Source organism: Phoxinus phoxinus (assembly GCF_949152265.1).
Source record: "Phoxinus phoxinus genome assembly, chromosome: 25".
Classification (NCBI taxonomy): Eukaryota; Metazoa; Chordata; class Actinopteri; order Cypriniformes; family Leuciscidae; genus Phoxinus; species Phoxinus phoxinus.
Window position 1 is genome coordinate 17,748,783 of NC_136900.1, and position 23,332 is coordinate 17,772,114.

At 37.5% G+C, this 23,332-nt stretch overlaps 1 protein-coding gene across 2 annotated transcripts; it reads right to left on the reverse strand.

Annotated features, from left to right (window-relative positions):
• Positions 1 to 98: 98 nt before the first annotated feature.
• Positions 99 to 22,948, reverse strand: csk (C-terminal Src kinase). 2 transcript variants are annotated; one of them, XM_079604247.1, is made up of 14 exons: positions 22,776 to 22,948; positions 22,438 to 22,540; positions 11,403 to 11,515; positions 11,160 to 11,273; positions 8,927 to 9,039; positions 6,811 to 7,030; positions 4,071 to 4,164; positions 3,889 to 3,954; positions 3,218 to 3,317; positions 3,014 to 3,104; positions 2,803 to 2,876; positions 2,488 to 2,683; positions 2,306 to 2,392; positions 99 to 1,556 (listed from the first exon to the last, which is right to left on the reverse strand). In XM_079604247.1, the coding sequence occupies exons 3-14, from the start codon at positions 11,415 to 11,417 to the stop codon at positions 1,374 to 1,376; spliced, it is 1,353 nt and encodes a 450-aa protein (XP_079460373.1). In that variant the 5' UTR covers positions 11,418 to 11,515; positions 22,438 to 22,540; positions 22,776 to 22,948; the 3' UTR covers positions 99 to 1,373. The 2 variants fall into 2 exon arrangements, with proteins under 2 accessions (XP_079460373.1, XP_079460374.1); XM_079604248.1 differs by lacking the exons at positions 22,438 to 22,540; positions 22,776 to 22,948 and adding an exon at positions 11,701 to 11,766.
• Positions 22,949 to 23,332: the final 384 nt, after the last annotated feature.

Consider the following 23,332-nt stretch of genomic DNA (forward strand, 5'->3'; position numbering starts at 1 on the left):
TATAGATGACATGTTTCCTCTCTGTGTGCGTTTAGTGTTTATTTGACTGACCTTTAAAATGTTTGGTGACATTTAAGGGCACATAAACACACATTCAATGCTTTTTGGCAGCCTTTTTATTTTTTGTCATTTATCTTTTGTTTTTATCAAACTGTTCAGGTGGAATGATTTTATCTGAAATATGGCAGCAAAAAAAAGAGAAAAGCACTGCAAAATCAAGTCCTTTGCAATAATCAGCATATAATATATAACAAATATTTCACAAATCTGTATTTGTGGCTTTTTTTTTTGTATAATTTCTCTTATATTTTTTGATATACATTTTTTTTTTAACTAAAGGGATAGTTCACCCAAAAAAATTTAAATTCTGTAATTTACTCACATTTACCCAAACCTGTATGAGTTTGTCTCTTCAGTTGAACACAACAGAAGATATTTTGAAGAATGTTGTTAACCATTCCCAATGACTTTCATAGTATAGTATATATATTTTTCATACTATGCAAGTCAATGGGGACCAGAAACATTCTTCAAAATATCTTTTGTGTTCAACAGAACAAAAAAACTCATACAGGTTTGGAACAACTTGAGGGTGAGTAAATTATGACAGAATGTTAATTTTTGGGGGCGAACTATCCCTTTAAAGCATCCACCCAAGCCACATCTCTTTTGAAAGGCCTACAATGTTTATATTAATCCTTTCTGGTTAAGAGGCTCAGACTGACATGTTTGGAAAGATGAGAAAGACAACAGGAAATCAAAGCGCTTTTACACACCATATTTAAAATAAAATAAAATAAAAAACAAGCTCTGTGGCGAGACAGACTTCTGCCGTAAAGGCACTGTGAAATGGAAGAAAGATTCTCTTGTGTTTTTCATTGGCTACTGGAAATGAAAACAGTTTGGGATGAACATACGGTTTCCTTAAGTGCCAATTATTGTTCTTGGGTACAAGATTTAGCAAAAAACCTGCCTTATGGGTGCCGAATGTCATTTCTCATGATCATTTTATTGTTTTGTTTAATTCTATGGCCAGATTTAGTAATAAAACTGATTTTTCTCCTTTTTTTGGCAGAAAGTACTACATGCTAATCAAACGTCCGTAATGAGGGAGTGTATGAGGATGAATCAGAGGAGGCTGAAGATCTTATGATTCAAAAAGAGGTGAGTTGGTGTAGAGAAGGCCAGCCTCCCCAAAATTAAGAAAATCAAGCCATGAAAACAATGCAAAGAAAAAACAAGTATGCGCTTGCAAAATAAATTTCTGCGTACGTTTTTCAAGTCCACTGCTTTAAGAGTAGATTTTGGTCAGATTGTATGAGAATGGTCCCATGGAGGTCTTCCTCCTGTGTTTTTCCTTTAGTTTTTGTCTTTTATCGGTACAGCTCATTGGTTATGATATCTTGAAGTTTCTCTCTCAGTTCTCTGAAGCTGGGTCGCACCACGGCGTCCAGAGTCCAGCACTCCTTCATGATGTCATACACCACTACCGGGCAGACGTCGGGGGCGTCCATCTTATAACCCTTCTCTACACGCGGGACAACTTCCTTCAGAGGCTGTGAGAAGACAGGACGAAGGACACCATGACTTAGAAAGATTGTGCTTAAGTAGACAACAGTGTCCTCTACTGGCAGAATTTACCTGGACACTAAAATACTCAGAATCAGAAATAAATATTTAATTGATATTTAAATATTTAATTTATTTAATAAATAAATTGATAATTTAATTTAATTATTAATAGTAAAACTGTAGTAATAATAAGAATGATAATACATATCATACAAATTAAATAATATTGTGATAATATTATGACAATTGTATTTTTACTGGTCATGTTTCTGTTTTGAGGTGACCAATTATAGCTTTAGATCAAACTAGTATTGAATTTTATAAGTTATTTTATTTAATTAAATTATATTATTATTATTATTGATAGAATACTAATAGTATTCTAATTATAGTATAATTATAGTATAAAAAAAATACAATTGTATTTTCATTGGTCATGTTTCTGCTATGAGGTGACTTATATACTAATTATAATACCCTATTTATTTGAAATTAAATTAGATAATTAAAACTATAATAATAATAATAATAATACAATATTATTTAAAAAGCATTGGTAATTTTTCTACTTTGAGGTGACATAATTAAGATAAAAATGTATTGATAATAATATCCTATTTATTTTAGTAGTTTTAATGTAAATTAGATTAATAATAATAATACATTGATTTATCAAAAAAACTAACTAAAAATATTTTTTTATTTGTCGTGTTTCTGGTTTGAAGTGACTTACAATTCTTGGATATGGTACCCGGCCAAAGGAATAGATCTCCCACAGTAAGATGCCATAGCTCCATACATCCGACTTAGTGGAAAACTTCTGTTTCATGCAAAGGTAGAAAATAAAATGATTAGAGGACGTGACCTCTTCCATGTCTCCATTTAAACACATCAAACCAAAAGCAGACAACACACCTTCTCTCGTAAGGCCTCAGGTGAAGTCCACTTAACCGGGAGTTTGGCTGTATCTTGAGTAGAGGACGCTTCCTTGGTGAGGCCAAAGTCGCTGACTTTTGCTATGTTGTCTTCAGACACTAGAACATTACGAGCCGCCAGATCCCGGTGCACGAAGTTATTGGCCTCAAGATATTCCATCGCCTTGCAGACATCCCTAAAATATTAAATCAACAAGAGAAATTAAAGAAAACATTCTGAAAATGGAAAAACTGAAGATATACTTAATTATGAGGCAAAGTTGGATGAGTACAGAAGTAATAAAAAGACACTTACATTGAGAAATTGATCAAACGATCTCCACCAATAACAGTACGTCCTCTGGAGCGCAGATAGTCCACTAGACTTCCCTGAAGAAAGAAATTAAGACATCAAAAACAATACTTTAAGAACGTAATTTCTCAAAATATACTTTGATATGCCTAAACGACAAGATTAAATGTATAAGTCCAGTTGTTCTCGGTGATAACAGGTTGGAGTCACTGACCTTGGCCATATACTCCGTGACAATGAAGAGGCTGCCCTTCTCTTCCACAATCACTCCCAGCAGCTGTACCAAGTTATTATGCCGTAACTGCCTGTAACAGTCAACATTAATATTGATATTTAAGTGCATCTAAATATACAAAGCATTTCATATTTGTATTCTCTGGAATATTTGATTCTGATTGGTCAATCAGGGGGGACATACGTCATGACTGAAGCCTCTGCAACAAAGGCCTGCGCTGTTGCGTCATTTTTGATACATTTCACCGCTACCTTCTTGCCTCTGTAGTCTCCAACCATCACATCTAACAATCAAAAAGAACATATTTTTGTAAGGCTGGATGGTTTATTGACTGCCTGTATAGTTCACGGTACTGTTAACATATTTATGTTTATTTTTATAACAAGTGTCGTGGGTAGTAATGCATTACAAGTAACGCGACTTACGTAATCAGATTACTTTTTTCAAGTAACCAGTAAAGTAACTCTTTACTTTTTAAAATTACAACAAAATATCTGAGTTCCTTTTTCAAGAAACGCAGATTACTTTGTTTTCCCATTTATTGACTGACAGCTCTCCTGTCCCCATGTCAAGGTGCAGATGCGTTGTGTGCGCTGTGTGAACATGATGGTTATTGTGGTTCTAGACTAAACGTGAGCAGGCATTTACTCATCACACTTGAACAAAAGCAGATTTTAGTATTCCTCAAAATGAAAAAAAAAATGAAAAAAATGAAAAACAGTGAAATGCAAACTCAGAATATTACGCAAACCTGCAATAGTAAATATGTTGCAAATATACCAAATTAATTTAGATCCACTGAACTAGATGTGGTTTCTAAATCACAAAAAAGCATCCCATTAGCACAATCGTACCTCCAAACTCTCCCTTTCCAATAGTCTGATTAAGCTTCAGTTCTTTTCTATTCAGAGCCCAGCCGCCTGTGGGGAGGAAAGAGTCATGAACTTCAAAAAAATACCTTTCATAAAACAAACTTTGAAGCCATGCAGCAATTTAAACCTGGAGTGAATATGAATACAGTCAAGAAGTCTCTTACTCCTAGAGAACTCATCCTGGGCCGCCACAGTCCCCTCCATGAGTTTAGGTTTGATAAGTCTGGTACAGAGTCCATCTGCATCTTTAGTGTAGTGCTGTTACATAAACACACACAAATTATTCTCATTTACAAAAAAGTAACATGGATGTATAATGATAAAATATGCATATCAGCTGATAACACCATGCTACATTACATTTAAACAAATGAACACTACTGAATTATGCAAAACAATATGCAAATAAATGCACATTATATACAGCTGAAAAGTAAAATGAGCCTCGAATGTGCTGTTTACATGGACAATGACTCATTATAATACGTAACGTTTTACAAATATGTTCTGTCTTCCAGTGAATAAGCACATGAAACGCAGTGGATTTGGATGGCCAGCAGAGTGCGCTGGTGTACATGTATGCGCTCATGCGTTTCCTTTTCCTCTCTCAGAGAAACAAGTCCACACAGGCGAGAACATTCTTATCATTTCAGTGCTGAAATGCGTGTTTGTTATTCCATATGTCTGGACGCTATAATCGCGAGGGCAGACGACGAGATAATATTGTAACATGAATGAATCGGCATCGTTTGAGCGGTTGAAATGATCTGGAACCCGCGCTCGTTTCCTCTTTTGTCACTTCCTCGTTGTCAACTGTTCCAGGAACTGGAGCGAGCGAGGGTGGAACTGGAGCGAGCGAGGGTGCGCGCGCCGTTCTTTTACACGCACGCGCTCAAAATAACAACACATTTGCATGACTAGACTGTAACGAACACTTCAGTGATTTTTGTATACAAAAATGACTGTTTACTATTTTAGTTTCTGAATAGAAGTATTAATTGAATGAAGTTACTAACTGGTCAGACCCAGAGCTGTAATATGATGTACCCAAATGAGCAACAACAAACACTAATGGATAAACAACAGTGGACACAGTATCAGTTTGAGGCTTTTAATGCCTATATCTCCACTGGTTTTCTGAGGAATGTTATGTCGAGTGGACAGTGGGAGGAATATCTTCTCTGGTAGTCTAATCACTATGGACATAAAGCCTTATTGTAGACTGTTTAAGCACAACTGTTCAGCTGAGGCTATAAGGGTGGGAGAAAGAGAGAGTGACTGTAGCCAAAATTACACTAAAGAATGTGTGGAATTCTGTAATAGAAAGGGTGAGGAAAGACTTGAGGAACCCATAGAGCCTCTGCTCTGACCACTAAAGCCAGACAGACCCCAATCTAGAAATAACCAGAGCAGAACCATTATCAACACTTAACTGAGAACGGATGACTGGTTAATCACACAGGCCGACCCTAATAAAGCCAATGACCAGTGGAATAAAAAAAGATATGTAAAATTATACAAATTACATTATGTAAATCAGCCCTTTTTTTCATTAGTGGTGCTGCTTGCTAACTAAGGCTTTGTACTACCGACTTGAATGTTACCCCAAACGATGAAGCTTGTTTGAGAAGATGTGTGCAATTGCTTTTTAAAGCGAACAGATAATGGCCACACAATTCCTACAACTTTTTTCTTTTGACTAGTGCCAATGAGCAACCACCTCAAACAACCTATGATATGCAAATAAACACTAAAACCCACTCAGAACATCTTAGCAAGCACACAGCAACACTCTGGCAACCACCAATAATAAGCTTGTATTTGTAACAAGCTGGCATCCAAATATGATGATCCCTAGTAGTAATCGATCAATAAATGACTATGGTATGATTAATATATCAAAGTAACATTGTGTTACATCTGATGATACCATCACTGTCCTATAGCACTGCTTTGTTAAACATACAACTAGAATAAACCTCTTTCCATTAAAACACCCATTTCACAGCTCTTGTTTAGCAGTGTCACTTCCTTCAACACAGCCAGGACTGAACCTTTGACCTCAAAGCACAAGGTGTGCGTGTAAAAAAATTGTTTCCTGGAGTCTATCGTAAATGCTTGCTTCATCTCTGTGCCCAGTGCGTCTGGTGTGGACTGACTTCCTGTTAGGGCTATTTTTGGCTTTGTGTGTGTGTGTAGCGATCAATTTGAAAATGTTGACTGAGGCGGTAAAAGGACTCACAGGAAGAAGCTTGATAGTTTCACAACCCTCTGGGCTGACACTGGAATGCGTTTTGCTCTTTTATTTATATTTATATATGCCCAGCGGGTTGTGGAACTATCAAGCTTCTTATATATATATATATCATCATATTTTACCAATCATCCTTAATTAGTTATGCCAGTTATCTGTGAATATACAACCAGTCTCTTTAAGGAAAGTCATTTCACTCGGCCGCCATCTTTGAAATGCCTCTCTGGCAGCGGTTTCAGTCATGGAAGTACAACTATCTCTTTAAATGGGGAAACATCAAATTCTCCAAAAATTGTTCACCAACCTTACGAAATCACTAATGAAATCTGAAAACAACTGTCTCATAAATTGTGTTTCTAAATGCTCAAATCATGACAAAAAAAATTAATTTTTCAGGCAGGATCAGCCAATGTGCATGTGCAGTCCTAAGCGTACGTCTCAGAACAGTGCGTTTTTATTGCAACCAGTGACACAATGACTTTGCCAATTAGCCATTGATTCTTTTATTTAGAAGGCATGACTTATTCCACCATATTCCCATTGCACTTTCTCCTATCCAAAGTAATATGAGTGCAAAGAGAGAGTATAAAGTCTTTGATACAACTCTTTTTAGGCTAATCTGAAGCTTAAACCAAGCCAGCAACCCTCACCTCCATGAGCTGCATGAGGTTTTCAAAGTACTCCTCCTCATCGATGGACAGTTTGCCGTTGTGGTAGATGATGCGGTAATGCTCCACCTTGCCGTCGCAGCTGACACACAGGGTGTAGTCGCCGGGGTAGTTGGTGCTCTCGCGCACCAGGAAGAGGCCTGTCTCTGGGGGGCAGAGAAGCCCCTCGGCCTGCTCGCGCGTGATCTTTCCATGGAACCATCTGAGTGACCACAGATAAAAGACATGTGTTTGTTATGTGCATCATTGAGAAGTGATATCAATGTATATTTTTGTGTTGTCTGATGAAGAATTGTTTTTCTTTTTAGTCAGTTTATAAAGTTACTAAAGTCGAAAGTGCAGAAATGAAACCTTGAAGCACTAAAAGTATACACAATTGCATATATATAAATGAATGACTCTTTTGAGTCTGATCTTTTAATGGATCATTCAAAAAGATCCATGAACCCACACGTTCTCTACTACTCTTCCTCTTCTCAACATGGAGCTGGGGGTAGGGTTTATGTAAATTTTAGTGTTAGTGATGTCACTAATCCTGGAGGAATGTCGTGTAGTCCCTACCAGCCGCTTGTTGTAGTTCTTAAAAAAACGAGCAAATATCTTCCTTTGCTTTGAACTTTGAGTGTCGTAACTTTGCAGATGTTGTTTATGCTCAAACAGCAACATTACACACTAACTAAAATTAGAAAAGTGAAATCATAATCAACCACCCCTTTAAAAATGCATAAAAAACAAACAAACATATTCATATATATTTTACCTCAGTTGTGAATTTGCTGTATGAAATGAAATTGCTGTAATCCGATTCATGAACAATTGACTTGAGCCAATTCTTTCAATTGCCTCGGTCAAAAAGACTCATGTACCCACAAGTTGTTGTTTTGAATCAGTCTAAAGCTTACATTTTTCCAATGATGCAGTAACAGATACTTTGTTAAATACATTTTTTTTTTTTTAAAGATCTAGTAATGGTATTTTACGTAGAAAAAAAAAAGTTTTGTTTAGTATAAACAGTACGAATTTAATAATATGAGAAATAATAGAACAAATTATATTTTTAATTTGAAATTATGACCAATTGGTTGTGATCTTCATTTGAAAGTCGCTTTAAATAAAAGCATTTGCTAAATGAATGAAGTCCAAATCACGAAATGACTCTTAGGAGTTGGTCAAGAATAACTCAAACACTTTTAATACTTAATCAAAATAGTGTTGATGTAAAGGTATTTTACTTTAAAAACACTAAAATGTGTCAAAAAAAAGTATTGTTTTGCATGTACTTAGGACCAACTATGGAGAGAATTCAGTAAGAAATACAGATTCAGATACATAATATTGTGCAGAGGACTGAGAAAAGAAAGCTAAATTACAGGCTTCCAAAAGCAGCGCTGGCCTTGCCTGGCCCTTCTGTGGCTTCCCTGGCATGACAAACATCCAATCTGTATCTCCTAATTATCCACACATATACATACACACCATCGAAAATAAACCAAAGCTGTGCACTTACCAAAGACTAGACAACCAAAAAGAAGAAGAAAAAAGACTGCTACCATCACAATCTGCTACAGCCAAACTCAGACATCCAGATCCCATACATGAGGTTAAGATTCAATTGATGCTGCAGGCAAGTTTGTCTTGCTATGCTAAATAAAATTGAGACATCTACGTCATTATATCCATAGTTCTCTCTCAAAGCAGTCAGTAATTGAAGAATATCACATGCTCTCTTACAACCGAACTCTTATCATGATGCATGTCTCTGGCTTTTGCATATCAGATGCCAAGAGATGGACTTTTTCCAATGACCTGAGTGGCGCCATTTGTATAACTTTCTGATCTCTCCTTCCATTTTAAACAGCTGGCCGATTCAAATGAGTCTTTGGATTATTGTGGTGGACCGGAAAGCAGGAAGACATTTGTGTATAATTACAGATATAGTAGGTGATCTGTGATGATATCAGTGATACATGCTAAATATAGCGTGCTAGTGTTTGGATGCATGAAACTCACACAAACACTCTTTCTTATTGTATATCAATGAGTGCTGACAAAACAATCTCATAAAATAAAAAAAACACGCGAATGAATGTGTACTTACGGCATAAGGCTCAGTTTACCGCCAGACTTCACACCTTCTCTCTTCTGAACATAGTTTGCTGGTATGGTACCCTCTCGTCCTGCCGAGTTTTTTGCTTTGTACCAGTTTGGATCCTGGAATGAAGCAACAACAAACAAATTTTACATTTATAAAATAAATAATTATATTTTGCCTTAATGCTGTTCCAAACTCGTATAGTGTGACTTCTTACGTGGAACACAAAAAGAGATATTTAGCAGAATGTTCGTGCTGGACTTTTCAATACAGTGGAAATTAATTTAGGCACATACTGGCTTAAATTTCAGTTTGTTCCCCACACACACCTTGGAAGCCACTGGTTCATGTTCACAGTCAATGTACGGCAAAATCGAATGATTATTCTGCTGAACTTCTTTTTTGTTCAGTATTTTATGTTGAGTATTCTTTTAAAACACACAAAGTTGGCAAAAAACTGTTTTTGACATGAAATAATAGTAAGAAATGTTTCTTGAACAGCAAATCATATATTTTTGTAAGCGGCCATCAACAGTTCAAATGAAAATTCGGTCATCATTTACTCACACTCATGTCATTCCAAAACTGTATCATTTCTTTAAGTAGAACAAAAATATATTTTGAAGAATTTTTCAACTTTTAAAAGTTAATGTGGTCAAAAGCAAAAAAAAACAAAAAAACACTGGACCTCACTGACTTTAATTGCTTGAAACAACAACAACATAGGACAGCACTGACATGACTATTTTGGCTGATGCCGAGAATTCTTTATATTTGAAAGCCGATAAACTATAGATTGGCTAATAAATCTAAATCCATATATTTTTAAAAAATTTTTAAGAGCCTGATTACAACAACAAAGAGCCTGATTACAACAAAATGATGAAATGATTTTAAACCATATTGTTGATGAAAATAATACGAGAAAAATAAAAATGCTAATTATTGAAAAGGAAACAGCTAAAATTAATATTACTGTTTCAAAAAACATTGCTGTTTGTGAATGAACATCAGGAAACTGTCAAAATCATAGTTGTAATGTGCATAGCGGTTTGAGCTGCATGCGCTAAAGCTAAAGATGATCCCTGGTAAACTGGAGCGCTACGCTAGTGGCTTAATAAACTCACCTATGTGAGATTAATATTACAATAATAATAATAATAATAATATTACAACCAATGCTGGGTAGATAACTTACAAATTGTAGTCAGTTTGTAGTCCAAATTACATGACAAAAATGTAAATTAGTAATGTAATCTAGATTACTCATTTTAGGAACTGTATTCTGACTACTTTTTAGATTAACTTGTTTATCACGTTGATTTGAATAGGACAATCTTGTACAATATTGGTATAAAAATACATAGAGAAGGAAAATACATTCTGTTCTTTATCATCAAGAACATGAAGTGCATTAAATATTATATTACATCATTACACTACATCCAGCACGTTCCCCGTGAGGTTCCTGAATCCTGATGGAACTGCAGGGGTTCGTTAGTTTAATGAAAAGCTAATTTAAAAAAAAGGTTTATCTGCAACATCAGAGAACCGTGAACTTCATTTTATTATTATTATTGACTTCATTTTATTATTGACCTAACTTTTTAACTTAAATATAAGGGCTTACTTCAAGTAAATATGTTAGGTCAAAGAGGATCAGCAGACAAAGTTGGGGAACCCTACCTTGCATGTAAATATGATTTTGTTTTTTTACATTTTAAAAGACAAAAGCCTTTCAAAGACAGTAATACATGGTTTATTACATGACTCACTGAGTGATAATTCAAATAACAATTAATGTGTTCATTAGGAGCTGATTAGATATGCAATGTTGCAATGTTGAGAAAACACTTAAAAGTGAAATGATTTCTGTAAATCCAGTGATCAAATGCTGTGGGTCTCAGTTTTTAGTGACAGGCTCATGACTAGTGGGCTGGTCTGCGTTTACAATTCCACAAACCTGGAAGACCTTCTGAACTTATATAAACAGTAGACTTTTATAGAAAGGAAACATTTAAAATATAACAAGGAAGATAACATTAAAAACTAACATATAGCGGCCAATACCGATACGGTAGCCGAAATATCGTGCATCCCAACTGAGAATTTTTTTCAAAACAACTATCTTTTAAAATATCTGTGTTTTGAAGAAGAAATAAAGTCATACAGTTTAGGAACTACATGAGGGTGAGTAAATGAGGAACTCTTTAAATAACATTCCCTTTCAGAACTTTACCTTAGTTACTCCAATTATAGTAAGGACATCTCCTTTGCTCAAAGGCAAGTCCTGGTCTGCCGTTCCAGGGAAGTTGTACCTGGCCACACACTCGGTGCCCGGAGGCCAGCTTGTCTAGTAAAGAAAAAGTGCAAGTAAATGAAAAATATCAGGACAAGCCCTTGATGTCTAAACTACACCGAAATAAACCCCAGCCCTAATTCACATTCTATCCCGATGGCAACACTTTAAGGTTTGTGTTACCTCAAAGGTAGACATATCCGAGGGAAATCGTCCTCTCACAGTCAACCCGTTTCAGCCGGTAACATCAGAGCTGAGCCTGAGGCGTACAGCTGTAGCCAGAACTGGCCAAAAACCTGGTGAGAAAGCACATTGATTCATTATTGGAATTAAAGAAAAACACATTGCTATTTCCAAACAATGAAATGAACACCGAACATACAGATCACTTCAATGCTACATCCTAAAAAGCTGTATTTAGTAAGATAACGCGCAGAGAAAATGAACTCAAATTTAAACAATGCCTCAAAATTAGACCAACCGAGCATATCAGCAAACAGTTTAGCAGCAAATACAGTTCAAGCACACACACTTTCAAAGGGGAAGTGGCGGCTGAAGATTTTCCGATGCCTCAGACAGGAAGAAGAGCTGAGCAGCAAGCAGGCTTGCAAAAAGTCTGTCCAAGTGTTACTTTTACGTTTTCTGCTATTTTCCTGAGTTATTATTGTGCGGTATAGCCCATTTCAAATAAAGCTCCCAAAAATAAATCAAACTATAGTTCTATGGTTGCTCGATTTACTATTTTCCTGAGTTATTCATTCATTTATTCAGTATACACTTTGAGACCGTTGCTGTTATTTACATTTATAAAATGTGAAATTAAAATTTAAAACTAAAATCACATTGTTATTGTGCGGTATAGCCCATTTCAAATAAAGCTCCCAAACATAAATCAAACTATAGTTCTATGGTTGGTCGATTTACATGTCAGTCAGATTCTTCTACAAGTGGCCCATTCTAGGCCACAATGTGGATTAGACCGTTTACTCAAAGATCTGTGAGACTAGGTATCTTCATATTAACATCAGTTTAAATAAAGCAGTGCTGTTTCACAGATAAAAATATATTACTATGGGAAAAAAATAACTCACACCACAGCTTAAGAATTGAGAACACCAGAAAACGGAAACGAGAAGTTACAAAAAATTAACTTTTCACTTTCGTGGTGATGTATCTCAAAGTTGTTATCGCTCTTTTTCCACTACAACAAGTGTTGTAGGGAGAAGAAACTTCTGAACTGAACTCGATGACACATGCGAGTCTGCAATCCTCAGATGAACTCTCATGGGAACAAATTAGCAGGCAGTTAGGGAAATAAACTGCACCTGGAATCAGAAACCAAATGTACCTGAAGTATTTCTGCTCTACATTAAAAGTGAACAACTGAACAGTTGGTTGGAGGCGGAAATCTAACCAGTCGAGACGAAATGGCATCCGCAACCCGTTTTACTTCTGTAATGTATTTCTCATCGAAACATCATATTCAACAAGAAAAACAAAGAGGGCCTTCATTTTATTCATCGGTTCATTGGAATGATTAAGAAAGTCATAAGCCCATAATTGGGTCACAAGATCGTTATGAGTGGGTCGCGCAGTGTGTAGTAAAGAAACTACAACAACCATAACAAAGAACATTTATAATGCAAGTCCGTGTTCAACAGCGCATGTGCGAGTGACTTGAGCGCTTGAAAACAAAGTCCACTAGACAGTGCGCGTCTTTCAACGCTCACGGCCAAAGGGAGTCTTGCACACTCAACTTGTTCACGAGATGGAGCGAAACGTGGAAAATAAAGTATACCTGGGCCTTAAGCATAAAGCCCTGTGGTGTAATTTTTCTAACATTATTTTCAGAACTGGTTACTAAATTAAAATAAACTTTACAGTACGGTCAGATGTTATAGGCTACTGTGTTCGTAGCGTGCCGTGCGCAAATGAGGCATGCGCTGTAAATCAATTAAATTATGAGCATGTAACATCATAGTTACGTTATCAATTAGTAAGTCACCAAAAAGTACCAATAAATGATTGTATTTACCATGGTAACTGTAGTTTCTGCAATCTTAACCCAAAAATACCACTTTGTGCAATTTTTGATGACAGTGACTCATACCATCAATATCATACAATGTATAAAATAAAATAAAACTTTGGGACTACTTTTTAATAGCCTTACCTTATATTCTTTACTCAGTGTTAGTGATATTCTTACAGTGTGTGTGTGTGTGTGTGTGTGTCCCATTTTTGAGAAATAAATTAGCTTTGTTCAAATTTCTAAAAATGGGAAAATGTGGGTCCCATGGCCAAACCAGTTGAGAACCACTGCTTTAAGTTTAAATGCATTTAAGGTACAGTTTATGCTTGTTTTGATGCTGCTGGCAGTTACTCATGACTATTTCCTATCATTCTTTGTGTGTAACAGTAAAAACACACCCACCTTATTTTTTTCACAAGTGCAGTGCATGCGGCACATTTGTGAACCAGATATGATTATGACACTGAGCGCCCTGACCTCATTAATATATCAACCAACACTGACTGCCATTCTGTTCGATGCAAAGTAGCTCTGGAATGAAAGCTGCAGCAAGCCCCATGCACAACATGAAGTCACTTCCTGTCTGAGCTGCAGAGACTGAAACGGTCTTCCTGTATTGGCACGCAGGCATTGGTGGGTGATGAGCGTTATGGGTTGAAGAGTGCTGGCTAGAGCAGCAGACGGCAAAAAGGGGCGCCATCCACAGAAGCCCTTACACTGAGGATATAACACACTTCCCTCTAAAAACACGGTCTTCCCCTGCTGCTCTGACTACCTAATTTTATACTCGCCGCTAACAGGAATAACATGAATAATGTAAAGACAGGAAACTGATTGTCATTGTAGTGGCTACCCATTTCAAATGTCCAATTTTGTATTTGGTGCATTTGAAAAAATACCCATAATGCACTGAACTGGGCAATAAATAAAAAAAACCCGCCACAAGTGGTCTGCGATAGCAGGGAGACATTTTGCTTTTAATTTTACTAACCGCCGCACTTTATCACACTTGTCAAGTAAAGCCACAAGCTATTAATATCCCACCCTCACAATGCCACTTGTTTGTTTGGCACTTGAAGCAACCTGTACTTAAGACATTTTATTAGTGTGGTTTGCCAAGGCATGCATCACTATTACTTTCAGATGTACTTGAGTTAGACATTTGAACAACTCACTTAACCCACTTAAGTAACTGGTGCATAACTCAACCTTAAATCATCATTTTGCCTGATGGATGATCCCAAAACACACTAGGAGTAGCAACCCTAGAAATATAATATATGCGAACCCTGTGAACAGGCTCTGAGAAAGAATGTGAAGTGATGGATATCTCCGGCTTGCAATTAATAATTTGACTACTGCACCGACACCAAGTTCACATTCACCCTAAACAACCTTAATGGCAGGAACTAAAGAAATGCAGTCATGTGAAAGCACCTAAAGATGATGCAGAAAGACCTGACAAAATGTGCCACATCAAAGCAAGATACTGCCAATTCACCTTTGGCTAAGCCCCGCCCCCCTTAGTTACTGTTGCTACGTCCGTCAACTTCATCTGGGCTCTGGTTTGGTATCAACATGGCTTATGCTGTGACAGCTCTTCCTGCTGAAATTTTATCGAACTTTTATAAAGCAGCAAAAAAAGTGTCCGATAGAAGTAGGCAATAGTGGCTGCAATATGCGTTCGAAGGCTATATTCAAGACATACCGGTGAAACGCAAGCAACAACAAGGCATCCAAATAGAGGCAAAAGCATAATGTGTTTCGCTGACTGTGAGGACGTCCACACAGTTTAATTCAAAGACGATACTTGTCAGGATTTGACTTTGGACACCGCCCTCCAACCTCTCTGGGAAACGCGTATCTGTGTTACAAATGCCCCAGGCACAACGTTTAACCATATTTTTGATAAAACTACGATGGTAATAGCCTGTCGAGACCAAAAATATGAGACGCCTGTGTTAAAGTCAATGGAGCGCTGTGAAAAAAAGTGTCTGACCTCTGTAGGAGCTCGTTCTTGGCTGCGCTGTGATTGGTCAATCTACATTCTAGGGTGTGGCTTAGCCAAAGGCGAATTCTAAACACTATCCAACCATAAAAATGGCTCATCTAGTAAACAAGAAGCTGTCATTCAAAGAGGAATGCATTCACCAATCAAAATCAATGAGGCTTCTCTGCGATCAGCAACAATTTCGGGGTATGCTTTGGCAAATCCCGTGTTACAAATGATATCATTGTTTAGGGATTGCATCAGCAGGGCTACGCCTTGCACAAGAGAACTTTTCATTCCTAGAGTATCTAAAAACTTGCAGCAGACATTTGGAGGGACGCAGACAGCTCAACTCTGGTGGCTCAAATATGACAGGGACTGCAGAAGTTTCCAGAGGGTATGGTGGACAACCAAAGCCTTTCCTTTTATTCACAGACTTCCACAAAAGCATCTTTGTATGCCAGAAGTGGATACTTCAACCCAGTTCTATCCAGACTTGGTGTAATGGACATCGACTTTTTAAGGGCAACACAAGTATCCTTAAGAATCTTACATAAGCATCTGATGAAGGCGTTGAGTGACTTGAACAAAAAAATTATACACCAAGTAATTTTCCATTGCTTTTCCGGTTTTCCAGACCCACTTTTTCAACTTTTTAATGGTCGTTCTGTTCATCTTAATGGTTCAGCTCTGAAAATAAGCCCTGCAGAATATTAAAGGCAAACTCCTTTGAATGTGATTTATGCTGTCATGTTCAAAGTAAAGCACGTGTGAGACTAGTAGTGAGACTCAGTAGGGGAGGCATGACAGTCGCCTCCAGGCCACACGAGGAACCAGGAAACCGGCTTCAATGAGAGAGAACAGAGACGTGATGTGCCCGGAGATAGAGCGGATTCCAGCCTCGCAGCCTTTCATCCCTTAAATCCACCTACTTCACATCCTCCAACAAAACATCTGATCACTTGCAAACACGCACAAATACCACTACGGGTCAGCGAATGACCTTACTCGAACGTTTGGATGCTCTTCGGTTCTCCCTTTCAACCACAAATAGGGCATCTTTCAACATGTTAATTTAATGAGTACAGTCAGTGTGTTTCAGGAGGGCCGCTGAGATATGCGCTCTATTTTTAGATCCGTTATGAAGTGCTAATGTGTCAGTGTGTGTGAAACCATGAAAATTTCAGAGGGAAATGCTCAATATCAAGCATTCATTTGCGTATTCGTCGTCATGCACGTCTGCTCTTTAAGTTTCTCCAGAAGGTCTTTGCTCAACAAAAGGCTTTAAGGCCATTGCACACGGAGTCTGAAATTTTCGTATGTGTTTTTTCATATTCGTGATTCAGTGGCTCTGAATTGTCAAAGCACCATTCAAACATCATTCAAAGTGCTTGTTACGGATGCGAAAAACGCAGAAAATCGAACCCGTTTCGATTTTTTTTTATGACGGACGAAAGTTTCGGAGGCAGTGTGCAAGCGTGATTGACATAACGTTTTTAACGTGCGAAAATTTCGGATGCGAATTTCGGACTCAGTGTGCAATGGCCTTTAGTCTGTAGAGCGGATAAAGGGAAGTTACATTACAGTGCTAACACAAACAAAAAATGTGCAGTATGAATCTGTGTGATCAACCTAATCCTTCTGATATCATCAAAAATAATGAGGATTTTTTTTTTTAAGTACCAGTTTTTTTATATTTCAGTACCCTGGTAATGCTGTATTCTTTCAATGACATGAAAATAATTCAATATGTATGATTATCAGTGTAGGGATGCTCCGATTTTTTTTTTGGCTGATACCAATACCGATTTTAACAAAACTATTGTCCGATTTGAACGTTTGTCATTAAAATAGGTTAGTGTTTTGATTATGTTTTAAATGAGCAAACTTAAATAAATAAAAAACGCATCCGAGCATGCGTACTAGCTAGTTTATTGCTATCATAAAATAATTTCTATTGAACATGGATTGGATACATTTAACATTCAACAGGCCAACATAAATACAACAGAACAAAGATGCATTATGAAATAAACACTTTTCAGGTAGGTTTAGTTTTTAAAAGTAATCAAAATGTAAAACATAGACCATCCTTTATTGTATAAATTAAATCTACATTAAAGGGACATTCCCCCCAAATTTTTAAATCTGTCATCTTTACACACTCTCAAGTTGTACCAAACCTGTATGAGTTTCTTTCTTCTGTTGAACACAAAGGAAGATATTTTTTAAGTATGTTGGTAACCAAACAGTTGATGGAAGCCATTGACGTCCATAGTATGGGAAAAGAAACTATGGATGTCAATCATGAACTGTTTGGTTACTGACGGAGATTCTTAAAAACATCTTTTGTGTTCAGCAAAAGAAAAATTCATACAGGTTTGGAACAACTTGAGGAATGTAAACGAACAACTTCTGTGAATGATTTTCATTTTTGGGTGAACCATCCCTTTAATCCTTACTTAAAGTTACAAAAGCCATTACCGGTAAGTCAAGAGTAGTGAGCTATTTTGTCTTTTGTTGTTTGAATACATTAAAACAGACAGCAGCAGGAATATCAGGCTATGCCATTTTAAGAGCTGCATGAATAATGGTACACTAGCATTTTATTTGTCAACGGTTTACGTTCATTTAAGATATAGCCGACTATGTAACAAGGATACTCGCCAAGACTGGGCATTTTGATAGAATCGTGTGTGAATAAGACAACTCAAAGGCCATGTCCACACTAATACGGTTTCGTTTGAAAACGTATATATTTTTCTCTCTGTTTTGGCCTTCCGTCCACACTGAGATGGCGTTTTAAGTCAACGAAAACGTAGCCTAGCTTTTGGAATACGCTCTCCAAAGTGGATACATTTGAAAACGCCACTTTCGCGCTGTGTGGACTGTGAAGCCGGAGGTATTTTAAAACGATGACGTAAGTTTAGTCATGTGATCCATGTTGTACCAATAGATATTCATGTTTACCGGTATTGTGCCTGTTATGTGCTATTCACTTTCACACTGTTGCTAAAATGTTACTTTGCACACTCTTCATGTCACAGACAGTACTGCAAAGATGACAGAAAACGTACTCACATTTGCTGTCCTGTGGCATACAGGAGAGCAGTTGCGTTTTAGACCAAACATATGGTGACTGAGTGCGACCTGGACGTATCAGTGAATGGTGAGATATTTTGCTAAATAAAATTATCCTGTTATAAGAATTGTGCAATAACTGTATTATTTATTTTTCCATCTGTATCATCTCAGTGATCTTTTGTGGGGTTTTACACATGCTCAGTAAATGTAAATTTAGTGTTTTCAGGCGTTTTTCAAAAGTTTGTCATCCACACTGAAATGTCCGAAAATGCCTGAAATGCTAGTGTGGACGGAGAGCGTTTATAAACGAAAACGCCGCTATCAAATGTCTCCGGATTAATGTAGACATATGTGTGCGCACACAAAACTTCTCACACAGCGAGTAGAATAGAGTTCTCTTTTGAGTCGTCTTGCACTTGAATATTTAAATTCGCATGGCTTAAAAACAGGTGCAAAGGATAAACTTTCATGAAGAAGCAGCACTGGCCTGTTCGGGACAGTGACAGTTCCGCTAATTGTCCTGAGCGTCGTTGACGCTGGGCCTGGGCAGTATTGTCGAAACCCTGTTGTATGTTGTACAGATTTCATTATTTTACCAAGAGAAAAACGTTGGATTATGCAACAGACTAGGAATGCACAATATATCGGCCATCATATCAGTATCGGACGATATACGGTTATTTTTAATGTTATTGGCCCTATAAGAAAATTTGGCCGATTTATTAGAGCCGATAAATAATGGATTATTTCCTTCAGCCGAGACACATTAGAAACGCACTGTTGAAATATTAATGGAATCACTTCAATAAAAGGAACATACAGTTAAGTGCAAGTCTGTCGTATAGACTACATCAAATTATAATGAGAACATTATAATTGTGTGCTTGGAAATGGCTTTAATGGTGAGACTTTTGTTTTTATAACCAGGCTCTCAAAAATGATATAAAAATGTAAATGTATCAGCTAATCAATCGGTTATCAAACATAAAGAATTATCGGTTATCGGCCAACATTGTCATATCGGTGCATCCCTACAACAGACATTTCCTTCACGCAGTTAATTAATAAACCATTGTTTTGTTCGATGATGGATCTACCTTTTTCAGACTATAACCAATATGCAGATGGTTTTAAACTGATCAAAAATCAGCCAATGAACATCAGCTGCTCATACATTGGGTGCATATGCAAGGTTACACCTTGGTACTTTTTGTAAACGCAATTGTTATTGCACTGCTGAATGTGTGTGGGAAGATGAAGAAAAGCAGCATTATGGAATGTGAATTTCTTAACTTTTACTATCAGTGCACTGGGGCAAGACTCAACAGGTTGAGAGATTCTAAACTGAGGCATTCTGCTCACCTCACCACGTCCCCCCCCCCAACCCAACCCAACCCAACCCAACCCACCCCACCCCACCCCACCCCACCCCACCCCACAAATATATTCAGCACATAACTTAACCATACAAATGTTGTGATATTTTTTTTAGAAGCTGATAGGAGCGCACACACACAATTTAAAAAGGATTGAAGTTTAGTTTCAGGCTCAGAGGCCCTCAAAATTACATATTCAAGTTATTTGAGTAATAATCAGCACTTCCACATCCGGTTACACAGTAAGGGTTAGGGTTAGGGTTATTCATGCGCAAAATTCGTTCCTATGAATGCCTCAGGGAAACACATGCAGTGTAGGGGCTGACACTGAGAGAATAATCATTTTCCTTCTGAAATATTAAATATGATAGAATATGACTTTTGCTTTAGGTAAAAAAAAAAAAAAGATTTCCTGCAATATATAATTAATTTTTATTCCTTAAACCATAAAATGATAAGAACTTGGAAAAGTGAGATTACAGCGAGCACACTCAAATGGCGATAGTTAGGTTTAGAGGTGGACCTTCATGCTTGCTTTGAAAAAATCTTCACCTCGTAAAATAGTTATGTTTGGACATCATCACAAATGCAAATACAGCAAGGCCAAAAACAACCCCAGTAAATGAGGGTCACACTGGGCATATATCATTAGCCTTCATAATCATTCCCAGTTATTTCCTTCTTTTCTGTCACCGCAAGGCCTTTTAAGTTCCACACCAGCCAGCGTCATGGCAGGGAGCGTCTCACACCAGCTTGACCCTGCAAACTATCTCCCCTCTGGGCAGAGCTGCTCCTGCAGCTCCCTTTGATGCTTAATTACATCTACCGACACTGTGACAGTATGAGCTCTACAACCAAACACAACTATAATGACTTCAATTTAGGTCGGATCCTCAAACAGAAGACTTGGAAGATATATGGACTACATTTATAGTCAGTTTTACAGCTGGACAGTGTTCGTCCCCTGCAAAGAAATTTGACAGATAAGGACAGTAACAATATCAGTATCACGTGTCCCGACTCTGTAAGGAAGTGCTGAGATGTATATTAGAATAATGAAATTGCACATGTCTGTAAAAACAAATGCTGTTGGCAAAAATGTGCAGAAAAGCAATGTGCTCTCGCGCACAAGTCGAGCTGTACACAACAAAATGCCTTTCTGTGCAAGTGAAAAGCACAGCAGTTTAGCAGCAGGGAAAACCCCGTTGTAAATGAAAGAGCCGAGTTGTTCCGAAATACAGAAAGACAATAAGTCTGACTATAAGATGCAGTGAAGCCCAACTAAGGAGCTCTCGCAGGTGTGAATTAAAGGAACTAAACAGGAAGTGCAGTTTTGATGCTCTTCAAAGAAGGGGCTCTGCATTTAACGGGCATCTGTGCGCCAACATCCTTTATGCGATTTTAAGCACAGAAGAATGAACCAGAGGCAAGAAATAGTGTAAAATATACATAGACACACAGACATATGGTGATGGTAAGAGCGACATTCTAGAACAACTGCCCAGATAAAAAAATACAATTATGTGATTTATTAAAACCTGTATGACGTAAAATAAATTTAAATTTAATAAAAATGTTGTTTTCTGGGGGTTTTTCAACCCATGTTTGAGTCAAATATGGACAAACCAAACTGTTGGGTTTAAACTTATTAAAACATTTAACAACAGTTAGGATTGTCCATATTTGGCATAAACATGGGTTGAAACAACCCAGAATTTCTTAAGAGTGTAGTTTTAGTTTCAGACAGTTAACTCTCGTAAAAACGGCACATAACTACCAATATCGACACCATTTTGTTGAAGTATAAATAATTTTTCTACCTGGTGAGCATCAGGATATTGTGCACTGCATGTATGAACTGATATGACACCCTTACTTTTTGACATAACTTTGACATAGCCAGTCCCCATTCACTTTGACCATGGGAGAATAATTTTTTAAATAATAATAATAATAAAAATACATAAAAAATAAACAAAGAGAAATTAAAGTTTAAGAAAAAAACACGACAGTTATCATTTTCATTATTTGGGGAACTGTTCCTTTAAAATCTGCACTTTAGAGGGAGGAAGTGACCTTTGGATTTCAACCTTACTAAATCCAACTCATCAATATTAATGAAGGCAAAAACACACTGAAGCCTTTCTGCTATGATTTGAATAACTGCCCTTTTAGCATGGGAATTTTTTTCTCGTTTAAATATCATGTAAACATTCAAGGTTTTGCTTACAAACGGCGTCCCTTAACAGTGTCCGCAACCAAAACCCCCAGATCAATTATTTACAGACCAGACCCACATTCAGATGTTGATATTAAACATTCAAAGAACCATGACAACATCACAATCCCAGAATGATGCTGATGGGGAACAGCACTGCTGGTCCAATCAGGACTGGAAAGGAGACAATGCACCTCAAACTGGGATTAGTCCATTATGCCATCCTGCACCCAATGCATTCTGGCGACCAAACTAGGCTATGTAATGTCTCTTACACACATTATTTATTTATGATGATTAAATAAACACGATGCGCCATCAAATACACGTTGTCTCATGCAGCAGCCTCAAGTGGCTCTTATTTAGACAGCTGTGAAACAGACCCATCGCATTCAGATTCAAAAACACAATGCGCCCATTCTTAGACATGCAGAGGGTTGCAAGAAAAACGGAAAGCAGAAAGGTGGCAAGATCAAGCTATTAACGTTACACTGGCGTAATAAAATACATAACTGTACCTATGTGTTCCCAAGATGATCAGCCCTTGGGTGTCCAAATGCCTTAAAGTTAGAGATGTTTTAGGCTTGTCCACTCAACGTTAGTCCATGTGTGGGTCCACTTCTGATCAACAGAAGACACAGACGTGGTCATTCACACATTCAGCAAAACAGATCTTCCAGAGAGCTTTCCTCTAACATCAATGCAGAGCAGACAAAAGATGATCGACTCGTCCGTGCATACAAATACACCCCCCAAAACCGTTAAGACAGCGGCGGTTGTATGCGCTTCAAACAGCGCGTGTAAGAAAACGAACGGTTTAGCCAAAAAAGCACAAATGTTGCGGCGTATTACTGACCAGAGTAGTCGATACACGGAAAGCCGCCAGAAGCGAGCAGTTTTTAAGCGTTACGGAAGCGCAACACACCCAAGGGCTACAGCTGTCTTTAACACAGGCCCTAGAAAAGGAAACGCACTTCTTCAGACAGCCCCGTGAATAGTGCGCATGCGTCACACCGCTGCGCGAATTCTACTACGGTGAAGGCTTGGCTCATTAATATTTATCACGTGACGAGACGTGATTGGCTGAAAGGCAGACGTTGGTAGCCCGCTAGCGAATTAACGACCGGTACTATTATATCGTTAATATTAATGAGGTTGCATAACTGGACGCAGCAGGAAGGTTACCAAGCACCGTCACCATCACCTAATTAATATTCATAATCTAGGCCCTTTCCGTGGTAGGATTCGTAACTTCGCATTCGGAGACAGGAGCGACAGCATGCGCTTTTAAAGAGAATTGCAGCGATAAAAACATTCACATGTGATATATTTAAAAATTAAAGTAAAAAATTACCCAAGTAAATTTGTCGTATTGTAATTTTTATGGTGTCTTGTAAGGTGGAAAGAGATTTA